We start from the raw sequence: 12,011 nt of genomic DNA, 5'->3' as shown, positions 1-12,011 counted from the left end.
TGGTAGAAAGTACAGGGGTGAGGTAAGTTAGCTGATCTTGAGAGAGAAGATTACCTAAGATATAGATTTTTTTTTCCTTCTATGCAGCAGCTTAAATTTGATAAGAACATTTTGTTTGTTTTAATGCCAAACAAAAAGCCAGCAGAAGACGAGTGAAATCCCAATTTTATTCTTATTCAGCTTTATATACATCCTGTGACTGATTTGGGAAAATGACCCACGTTTTAGTTAATCTGAAAAAAAAGGTAGTGCTTTAGGTTTGGAAGTTTTGTGACACTACACCCTCCTTCATTTTAGCAGGTATTAAAAATACAAATATTCAAAAGCTTAACTATTTGGATGGAGAAGGCTTATTAAGATTTAAGGATGTTTATCCAGCTGTGGTACATAGTGTGATTTGCTCTGACTTTTTTCTTTTTTTATGGGAAGAAAACAAACCTTAGTAATGACTACAGCTGGGTTTTAAGCTGTAAGGGGGGGGTTGTTCATAGGAAAATTGGAGATAAAAATTGTTTTTGTTTGACCCTATCCAAGTGAAATTATTTTTAGTTCTTTCCTGCAAACCATGAATTTTGTAGCAGCATCAGTAGAGGACAGTATCTAGACAGCAGTGTATGGAGCTGGTAGTGCAGATGGGTTTCTCCTGGTGTGCAATCCCTGTTTGGGGCCAATACTGAAGAGCAGCCCAAGTTGTTTAGGTGCACATCTCTGGGAGATATAACCCAGTCAGATTTCTGGCAGCCCCCAGTCATGGAGCACTTGAACTGTTTTGGGAAAACACTGCAACAAATTAAAGCTTTCAGAGGGGTGGACTTATGTGACTTCTCATCATTTTTTTAAATCCCGTTTTTGATGAGTCTGTGGTCATTTCAGTTTTGCTATGCTTTCATTAAAATGGTTGTACACTTTCAGCTTTTTCTGTGATTTTTTTACTAGTTTTCCGTGCAAAAGATTTTTTCAGATTGATACTTCTGCTTGTTTGTGTGACATTACTATGCCATGACCATGTTCTTTCTTCTAAACAGCAAATTAATTTTTATTCATTCCTGTGCCAACTTTGCACTGCTACAGGATTGTTTCAAAGCTAAAACCAGATTCACTGACATGTTGAGGTCTCCTTTAAATTAATCACATTCCTGTGACCTACAAGAAAGATGGAGAGGGATATTTTATGAGGGTATGTAGTGATAGAACAAGGAGTAATGGCTTTAAACTGAAAGAGGGTAGGTTTAAATTAGTTATAAGGCAGAAATTCTTTAGTGTAAGGGTGGCGAGACACTGGAACACGTTGCTCAGAGAAGTTGTGGTTGTCCCATCCTTGGAAGTGTTCAAGGCCAGGTTGGATGAGGCCCTGACCAGCCTGGTGTGGTGGAGCGTTTCCCTGCCTATGTCAGGGAGTTTGGATCTGGGTGATCTTTAAGGTCCCTTTCAATCCAAGTTATTCTGTGGTCCTGTGATTCGTGAAAATAACTAACTTTTCTGAGGATGTAATCTTATTTTTATGCTGTTTTGCATTTTTTTTGTCCACAAAAGCATTATTTTATGAGAGAACAATTAATATTCTTCTTCGACCATACTACATAATTTTTTCTTTTCCAAGAATTAAGGTAGGAAGCAATGGAAAGTGTAGCAGTTGTTTCATGCAGGTAAGTGTCAAGTCAGCAGAGTGGTTAAACAACTTTCCTGTTTGAGGAGAGGTGGGTTTTTTTTAGAATTGTTTTAATTTATTGGCTTTAACTGTGCACAAGAGTTTAATGTAATGCTGATCTGAATCACTTTTTTTTCCTGCTCTGTCTTCTAGCTTTTTCTTTTTGTGGTCTGGAACTTTGAGCTCTACATGATACCACTGGCTTTGTTGTTGCTGCTGGCATGGAACTACTTCTTGATCGTATCAGGGAAAGATAATAGGCAACATAATACAGTAAGTCTTCTCTACTTCAAGGGCGTACATGTCCTTTTCTTTTTTTAGCTGGGCAAAATTTTTAAACAGAATTTAAATATTACATCTTTTTGAGGATCGTTTGAAACAAGACAGTTTCAGACTGGAATGTATGCAGCTTTTCTAGCAAACTTTTTTACCTTAAGAATTGTCAAGCCATGAAAGAGGTAGCCCAGGAAAGTGCAGTAGCTGTTGGAAGTTTTCAGGACCTGGCTGGGTAGAGCTCTGAGGAACCTGATCTGACCTCATGGCTGAGCCTGCTTTAAGCGGGGGTTTGGAGATCTCTTCCAGCCTGAGTGATCCCCTAATGTCTAGCAACTGCAATTATTAGTGACCAGAGGAACCCACACAGCCCTGATTCCAGCACTGTTGTTACCTGTCTACATCATCGAGACTGTTGTGCTTTCAAGGGTCATCTAAAATTAAGGGTGGGATTGATAGAGGTATTTCCTAATCCCAGGTGTTGTTACCTGTATGGAAAAAAGCCCAAGATCAAGATTTAAAAGATGCAATACTTAAAATACAGCTGCTAGTCTCCCGTTGCCTGAAATACTTAAGGCTTTTCAACCTGAAGATTTCTTAGTAACCAAAATGAGAAAAGAGAGATTTCACTTGTGAACTGTAATACACCTGATTTCTCTCTGAAATACCACCTGCCTGTGAAGATTAATTGGGTTATGTAACTTTTCTAATGAAGCTAGTGATGGACTCTCTGTGAGAACACTAAACGATGCTCAAAACTGTTCCTCCTGCTGAGAGTGCTTCTGACCAAGCTATATATTAAGCAACTATGTAGATCCCAAATCTCTGATATCTGTGCCATTAATGACTGCTTTTTCTTTATGTTTATCACAAGTAAGTTGGGACCTTGGTTATCCTCATGTTGAGCATCTGGCTTTTATGAAGTCTTCTGCAGAGGTATTGGATGCCTTTCTAATTAACTCATGATCTTCAGTAATATCTCGAGTGCTTAGCTCAGGTCATTAGCACAGTGTCATTAGAATAGTGGTAATTTAAATATTTCTGTTTTCCTATGCAGAGTGTAAATATTAAGTAAATTAATTAAGTTTCCTAGTGGTTAGAGAATGCTTCAGCATTCACATGATCTGGCTTCTGTTCCCAAGTCTCAAGATTCCTTGTAGGCCTCAGTAAAATCATTGACTACTTTCTGAGGAGTATCATCTGTCTCTAAAAGTTACTCTGAAATCCTAAAGCTAATTATAAAGATAAATGTATTTGTGAACTTCACTTAATTAACATTAGACAAGCATAGTTAAAAATTGAGTATAGTTGTCTAAGTCCCCAGACCCAGCACAAAAACATCCAGCAAAGAGCAAAGAAAAAAAACTATGAAAAATCCAGACTAGCCAAACTATATTAAAATAAATGTATTTATGTATATTACAGTTATATACAGTTGAAATACTATATACAATCCCAAAAGGGAAAGAGAAAGGAAGGGGAAGGGAAAAAAAACAAAAAACCAAAACAGATGTACACAATCAAAAAAACAAAAAAACCTCAGGATCTAGTAAACTAAAGAATTAGCAAAAGAATATCTTACTACTTTCCTTGGGATAGCACAGTCGCCCAAACGCCGCCACCACACTACCAGACTCCGGATCAGCAGGAACAACAGGCCCCGTAGGCCCAACCAGGCCTCAACTCCCCCACAGAAGCGAGACCAGCTGTGGGGAATCTGCTGTCTTCAAACCTCGCCAGAAGGGAAGAGAGGAAGAGGCTTCTCTCTCCGTCTGTTTATATGTTTGGATTACATAAAGGAATAGGATGGAATACTTCCTTCCTTCCTTCCTGGCGACCGGGAAGGAAGGCCTAAACTCAAAACCATTACAATAGTTTGTACTTTTTTAATGTCTATGGAACACACTTAAATTTGGGACCATCAAAAGTAGCTTGGAAAAGTTGGTTTCCATTACAATATCCCACGAGAAAGCAATTGTCGGTTGTCTCTTCAGTTTGGGCTCTAGGAACCACACTCTTCTGCAGGTCAGTGATTATTTATCAGAGTTTCTGTCTGGATATGGCAGAAAGACCAGCTTTAACTCATCCTTGTTTGACCATCTCTATAGACAAGGTATCATTTGCTATCTCCTCTTGGGCATCAGTTTTTTTGAAGCAGTTTGGAATTTATTTCCTTGTGGAATAATTTACCTGCCAAACAAGGGTATGGGTTACTCTGTCATAGAATGAACCTATGCTTCCTGTTTGAGTGCAAGTATGATTATTTTGTCATTTACTCTGACTCCTAATAAGTTATATGTGCAAGTCCTTTCTTGAATTCAGGGTGTACTGAGATTGGGGCAAGGGGGAGTCCCAAGTGTATTTACTAGTAGGAGATAAGTGTATTGGAATGCCCAACAGAGGTGGAACAGCATATTAGGCATTATTGCCTTCATAAATTCAGGTGGAGTCTTTGTAGGATTGATGATCATTCTGGTTATAGTCCAACACTGACACCAACTTCAAAAAGAACTATTGGATTCCCTATCTTTCATACATTTAGATCAAGATGAGTTGTGTTTCTGAAGGATATGCTTTCATGAAATAGAAACTCTTACATTAAACTTTGGTGTAAGCAACTGTAGATAGATGTAGATTTAATGGATGGTTCTCTAATTGAATCTGTGAGAATTCAGAACTGAACTAAAACAATGAGCTTCATGTGGTAGGTATAAAAAATCAGATTTAAATATTTCCTACCAGTATTAACTGAGGGAAAACTATCACTAGAATGGAATTCCTAATGCCTTCCTCTGAATTTTGCATTTTTGCCTGAAGTATACCCAGCTTCTTTCTCCAAGGATCCTTGTTCTTCCTTATAATCATACTAGTTGGGGTCAAAAACTAAGTGATCCCAGATATGGGTAGAAAACTGAAATGCGTTATTGAACACGCACTTTGCAATATAAGGGTCTTGGGGGCGGGACATGTTAATGAGGAGGACGAGCTATGTTAATTAGGGAATTACACAAGTTTTTACTACTGTTGCCAAATGGGTTAATATTTCCCTCAACCAGGATTACATAGGGAGAAAGGGATTAAAGGGCCTAGACATGGTCTGATACAATCATTTAAAAAGTCCTTACTTATTTCTGCTGCAGGAGCCAGGCTAAATCCATAAGGTTGACTCTTTAACAAGTCTTGTGAAAAGGATTCTTGTCAGCCACTGTTGCCCAAGGTTTATGGCTCTTTTCTGCAGATATTATATTTTGGGATCCTGCACATACTCCTTAATATCTGACCTCACAAAATAATTTATTTTCAGCACAACTGCTGTTCCACTATTAAACTATAATCATCTAAACATACAAAACTAGAAGTGAGTGAATCCTACTTGTTTGGTTTTATTTTCTTCCCCTGCCTTTTTTCCATCATCTTTTTCACATCCTCTGTGGGAGAATTATCAACTATTACCATGTTTCTGTCCCCACCGCCTGCTGCTTCTTGTCATCTGCTCTGGATCTATGTGGTGGGGAGCAGCATGGAAGTACTACCCCTACACATTGCCAGCTCTTTGCCTATAGAAGGTGCAGGGTACAGAGCATGACATGGTGACAGACTGGAAACTAACAGAAAATGTGCCGGGGTTTAAAGCTTATTTTCAGTATTTTTAAGAATCTCTTTAATATTTTGATGATTCCAAATATCTTGTACAAAAAAACTCCCTCACCTTTGTAGCTTGGAGAAAACACCAGTGCTGCTGTCTGGTATCTGGAGTCTTTTCCTACTTCTAAGCAAAATTCATAGTCAGAACTGCATTAAGTTAATGGGGGGAAAAAATTCTTTATTAATTTTCTCCCGCACTGCTACTTCAGGCTGCGTTTTGTGTTTTCTGACTGCCTGCTGGAGCTGTCTAACTTAAAGAATAGTCAAATAATCCCTCAGAATGTTCCCTCTCTCCAGCTCTTCATGGCTATGGATCATTTTTACCCTGTGTATGTAGGCCTGGATGCTACAATTAGGACAAACCACGACAGTCTCTCAGGTGTTGGGCTATAATGTTTAACAGCTGTAACAGGTACACTGGATCTCCTCTGATAACAGATTCTTGTTCTTCCATGCAAATTCTTGCTCTTCCATGACCAGATAGGGAGTAGACAGGGACCCCAGATCATCTTCTCTTGCATACTGTCATTGAGGAGGAAGGGCTAGAAGAGAACTGGACAGATCTGGGAGGGCAACAACGACTTGTAAAGCTTTTACTGACAGCAGGGACTTGGTTTTTACAACTGTGGGATCCTCCTTGAGGATTGAGAACTGCTAGGAAGAGATCTACCTCACCACTTGGGGCAAAATCTTCTTTCTCAGATGGTTGTCCAACCTAATGAGTAGAGCATTAACTAAAAATAAAGGGAGAGGGTGATGATGACCTACAGTCAAATGAGGAATCACAGAATAGATTGATTTGGAAGGGACCTTCAGAGGGACACCTTCTACCAGACTAGGTTGTTCAAAGTCTTGTCCAACCTGGCCTTGAACTCTGCCAGAGATGAGGCATTCACAGCTTCTCTGGTCAACCTGTGCCAGTGCCTTACCACTCTCACAGTAAAGAATTTCTTCCCAATATCTAATCTGCCTTCTGTCAGTTTGAAGCTATTATCCCTTGTACTATCAAGAAAGTGGTAGTCTGAGTTGGCAAGCAAAGGGTGCAGGATGAATGGACAGGAGAGCCCTCAAAACCAACCCAACAGGACAGAAGGTCTCCACTGCAGGTGAGGGCACACAAATGCCTCTGGAAGAGGCTCTCACACCCTCCCTGAGAACCCAGCATACCAGAGGTCTCTCCCTGAAGTGCCTGTACACTGGTGTGCACAGCATAGGAACCAGTAGGAGTTAGGGGTCCATGTGGGGCTACATTCATGCATGATCACAGGGATGTGGTGAAATTGTTCTCATGTCTATCGTGCAGTGGACGTATACTGGCTTTTTGGTCAAGACAGGCTGGGAAAGTGGGAGAGGGAGTTGCTCTTCAACCCAGCGAAGGGAAGATTATGAAGGGATTGGAGCATCTGGCATACAAGGAGAGGCTGAGCAAGCTGGTACTGCTCTGCATAGAGGAGAAGGCTCAGGGGGTTCTTGATAATGTATATGAATAGCTGAAGGGAGTGGAAGAAGAGAGAGACAGGCTTTTCTCAGAGGTGCTCAATGACAGGACAGTATCAACGGCCACAAACCAAAACACATGGAATTCCATCTGAGCAACAAGAAAGCACTTTTGCCATGAGTGTGGTCGCAGCCAGTACCAGGTTGCCCTGAGGGGTTGTGGAGCCTCCATTCATGAAACCTTTCAGGACATGGGCTTGGGCAATCTGCTCAGAAGTGACGTTTCTCGAGTAGGGAGGTTGGGCTTGATGATGGTCTGCTTGAGTGGGAAGGACAGGATGTCCATGCCAACCTCTGCCACTTGGATATTCTCTGACTGAAGATACTAATCTTTCTCTCCTTTTTGGTTTATTATTTTCCAAGCAGTTAAAAATTTAATAGAAGAACAATGCACATCCGTGGAGCTACCTGTGAATGTTCTTCTGCCATGTATACTCCTGTGGAGAAGTTTAATCACTTCACATCCTGCATTGACAGTTAATACTTAGAGCCTTTAAAGAAATATTAAATAGGTAATTTCCTCTTAAGTTTTGAGATGCACATGTCATTGCATAGAAAATGACACTGAACAGCTGGGAGTTAATGTGCCATACACAAATTTTTATGAATTTGTATAGTTGATTATACATATATTATTTATCTTGTAAAAATTATTTTTTATGAAGCTTTCTGAAGGCACTATATGCCTTTGCTAACCTGTTGCCTATCTCCCCGTCAATCTTACCATCCGAGGAGATGAGGCTACCTAGGTAATTAAACTGCTGGACTGATTTGAGCTCTGATTGGCCAATGGTGATATGGGGATGATGGAAGACTTCCTGAGGTGCAGGTTGATAGAGAACTTCTGTCTTCTTTAAGCTGACTTCCAGCCCAAAGAGCTCAGCAGCATCTGCAAAGCAGGATGTTAAACGCTGCAGAGCTGCTTCTGTGTGAACAACAAGGGCGGCGTCATCAGCATAAAGCAGCTCCCAGACAAGATAATTTAAGGTCTTAGTGTGGGCCTTCAGTCGCCTTAGGTTGAAAAGGCTTCCATCAGTATGGTATCGAATGTAAACACTTGAAGAAAACTACAAAGATCAGTGTTTACAAAGCCATAGTGCTGTCTTCTCTGTTCTATGGATCTGAATCATGGGTCATCTACCACCACCACCACCTGCGACTCCTAGAACGTTTCCATCAACACTGTCTCTGTACAATCCTAAACATCCACTGGTCAGATTATGTGACCAATACATCTATTCTAGAACAAACAGCAGTCACAAATATTGAGGCCATGTTGATGAGAACATAGCTGTGCTGGGCAGGGCACGTCTCAAGGATGAAGGACCACCACCTCCCTAAGATCTTGCTTTACGGTGAACTTGCCACCGGCTGCCGCATGAGAGGAGCCCCGAAGAGAAGATACAAGGACTCCCTGAAACAACATCTCAGCCTTGGCCACATTGATCAACATAACTGGTCTACTCTGGCCTCCAGTCGGGAGGTCTGGAGACACGCCATCTATAACGCAGCTGATGCCTTTGAGAACGCACTTGGGATCACTCTCGAGGAGAAAAGACAATGCAGAAAGAATTGTGCCTTGCAGAATACACCACCTAAGGAGTCTTTCTGCTGTGCCTTTTGCAACCGGACATGTCTATCTCGTATTGGCCTTTTTAGCCACCAGCACGCTTGTGACAAACATGGGTAGAGACCTTTCCCTAATCTTCGTTTGCGAAGCCTAGCCATGATGTAAGAATTATGTAAAATGACAGAAGACATCTTTTAACTTCATTGTAGATTTTTTGCTACACAGGTTTTGATGACTTATATGTATGTCTTTCTATTAAAACTTAGAACTGGACATGTTCAGGATAAAATTTTGAGAATAGAAGAAAAATAATTTTGCTAAAGACAGCCTTCCATTTTGAGATTTTAAGCAGTTTTCTCTGGATACTTTCTGTCCTCCAATATGATATGTATATTCAGATCTTTATGTGTCTTCTGGATATTGCTGAATGAAGAAAAACAAAAGACAGAATGGGAAAAATTATGCTTATGAATATATCCATCTCACTGGATTCTTCCTTCACTCCAAAAAAGGTGGTAAGCACAATGAGCTTGATCTGGTTGTACAACCCCAGCTCATTTGCAGCTAGAAGACCTTTTCTGATTAGAATGCTACCACTTTGTCCTGGGGGCCAGGCAACAGTGCCTTGTCAGAGCTTTTGGTGGATTTATTCCTGCTCTTGTTTGGGGCAGAAGAGTGCTGCTTTGCTGTACATTCAATATAGAAACCAACCCCACCAGGAAAGTGCCTGACTTTAACAAACTGTTTTCACAGAAATTGAATTTATTTACTAAGTAAATAAACAAATCAGTAACTTTATTTTTTGTTTCTTCAAATTATGGTCTTAAAGACTGAGTCCTTACAGTTCTCACATTCAAAGAGTTTCATCTGCAGATAAATACAGGACAAACACCAACTGCTTTAGAACCCTTGCCTGTGTGGTACTCTGGGATTTTGAGCTTCAAGTCCAGAAGTTCTTTTCTGCCAGGGAGTCTGCAGTGATTTCTAAGTGAGGACTAAATTCTTGCTATGAATTTATGGCAAAAATAAAAATCATTGTACCTGTATTCTAGCTAGACAGTGTCCAGAATATGTCATTTGCACAAGATAATACAAAAGGTTACTGTCAGGTTGGAAACTACATCTTGACTTCTTTCTGACTGTGCTTTCATGAGAAGTTTTGCCTCCAGTATGATAGCAATAGCAGCAGCCACAAAACCCCCAAAACATAAGAGCTGGTGGGAGAGCCACAGAATAATACGTGTGTGAAACTAAAGGAAAAGTACAGGAAAAGTAAGGAAAGTACAGTTGTTTCTATAAAATTATATTCATCGTTATGCAGAACTGATTTTACCTTACATTTTCTAGCCCCTAGCTAATCACAAACTTTGTCTCCATTTGTTATCATAATAAAATAAGTTAGAAAGCCTTTTGCAAACAGGTTATCATCTGTCTATGTGCTGTTGAAGAACAAAGACCACTGGCAACATGTGTCTGAATATTAAGTAGTCTGCTGACAATCATTGTTGTCTTCATGCAGCTGTTTGTTCTTTACTATATTTTTATTTTCCAGCTGTATGAATCATATAGAAAGTACCCCACTAAGGGACAGGGTTGGGTTTTTCTAAATATATCAGAAAAGAAACATGAAAATGTGAGCTTAATCAAGCATTTAAATTTTATTAATCAAGTCTAATTTTTGTGAGTGCAAATAATCACTGAAGCTGGACAAATTTGCTCTAGATTGCATCAGAATTATAATTTTAATATTTGATGGCCTGCTGAATTTAAATGGAGAATTATCTTTATGAAACATGCTCTTCATAATTTGCCATTAAATGAGAATTGAACAAAACAACATAAATCTTACATAAAGGTTATTTAACTAAATGTTGGTACTATAAATATTTTAAATGCATTATGCACTGATTTAACAGTCATACAGTACACTAGGTAAAGATATGTGTTGGGCAGTAAGCATTTCTCTCCTGCAGTGTAATAGAATGTGTTGCTGCAAATGGCTGTCTGCGCTGAGTTAAAAGTTAAGAGAGTCTGTCCATGCTGTAATAACAATCCCTTTGTCAGAGGTTTACGGAGAGTATCAGAGTATATAGTAACCCCTTGGTAAAACTTTTTGTGGCTGTTCTCATCCTAGTAACAGTTACAGAACCAAAATGTGCTGCAGCATTGGAACATATTGGCTTGTTTCGATCTCCTGAAGACAAAATGCCAAAACCAAAACCCCACCTGAAATATGTCCAGCATTTAAAAAAAAAAGGATTTTTTTTTCTTCATGAACCACTTGTTTTTTTAATTTAAATTTTGCATCTTTTTTTTTTCTCCACTTAGTCTTTCAATATTGCTGGCATCTAAAATAAAATTGAAGTTCGCTGCGCAGAGCAGGCATCTTTTTTGTATGAGACTGTTTTAATGATTTTTTTTTTTGCCTTTGCATCAAGATTTACATGGCAACAAGATTCACTAGACAGATGAAGTGGTTATTATAAATACTCAATATTATATAACATAATATCCCTTTAGTTTCTAGTAAAAGTTCCATCAGTCATATGGGAATTTTTGTAGAAAAAATTCCCATAGTAGTAAAAATGACTACGTAGTCATAGTAGTAAAAATTGTAGTCATTATTTTTGTTCATTTTTACTTTGATTTTCTTTTACTTTAGCACATTTTAATGCAGCCAAGAGTTAAGGAATTTTGGTATTGTATTGTATTTACAGAAATGAATAAATACCCGGGGAAAAAAACCCTAAGTGAAATGAAAATAATATGTGTATTATTACCTAAATTTTCGCCTAAAACATGGTAACATACATTTTCTCTACCAGAAAGCTTGACAACTTCAAGCTTGCATATAATAGACTGGATCACACCCAGAAACTTAAAATAACTTGGATAAATGCTGATTTATAAGAGAAGTGTATCTGGTCCTACTAGAATCTGAGAACTATTTGAAGAGGAGCAATAATAGCAGTGAAAGTCTATAATGAGCCATTGTGTTGTTTATAAGATAGTTTATCATCAGGTTTTGCCCAAGAATTCTAGCTCACAAAATTTTGTGAAGATGTTATTTTTTAATATTCCTGCATAATAATCTTACTGAAATAAAAATTAAGCCTTTTGATAGATCTGAGATTTCAAGTGTACAGTACATGTTGAAGCCTTTAGATGGAGACATACTTCAAATAAACACTTAATATTCAGTTCACAGTGCATTGTGTAAATACAAGAAAAAGCTAAAATAAATGAGAACCAAATATTGAAAGAAGTACAGAGAAAGAGATATACTACTTGTGCACGTTATGATAAAAATTACATACTCTTAACTACATTAACAACTGAATATTGAGGGCATATAAAGCTGACAACAGGAAAAAGGTC

General features: G+C 38.8%; 1 protein-coding gene across 7 annotated transcripts in view; it reads left to right on the top strand.

Annotated features, from left to right (window-relative positions):
* The window catches only part of MCTP1 (multiple C2 and transmembrane domain containing 1), a 177,056-nt gene that overhangs the window by 120,480 nt on the left and 44,565 nt on the right, over nt 1–12,011 (top strand). For 6 of the 7 annotated variants that reach the window (XR_001873544.1, XM_017807236.1, XM_017807235.1 and 3 more), the window contains one exon: nt 1,802–1,921. The exons of the other annotated variant lie outside the window; for it this stretch is intronic. Coding sequence is in view for 5 of the 6 variants with exons in the window: in XM_017807236.1 (XP_017662725.1) it covers nt 1,802–1,921 (120 nt within the window). In the remaining variant the exon portion in view is untranslated. The remainder of the gene's footprint in view (nt 1–1,801; nt 1,922–12,011) is intronic. 7 annotated transcript variants of the gene reach the window in all.

This window comes from Lepidothrix coronata, unplaced genomic scaffold (assembly GCF_001604755.1).
Source record: "Lepidothrix coronata isolate B3197 unplaced genomic scaffold, Lepidothrix_coronata-1.0 Scaffold18, whole genome shotgun sequence".
Lineage (NCBI taxonomy): Eukaryota > Metazoa > Chordata > Aves > Passeriformes > Pipridae > Lepidothrix > Lepidothrix coronata.
This window is presented reverse-complemented; position numbering and strand designations above follow the sequence as displayed.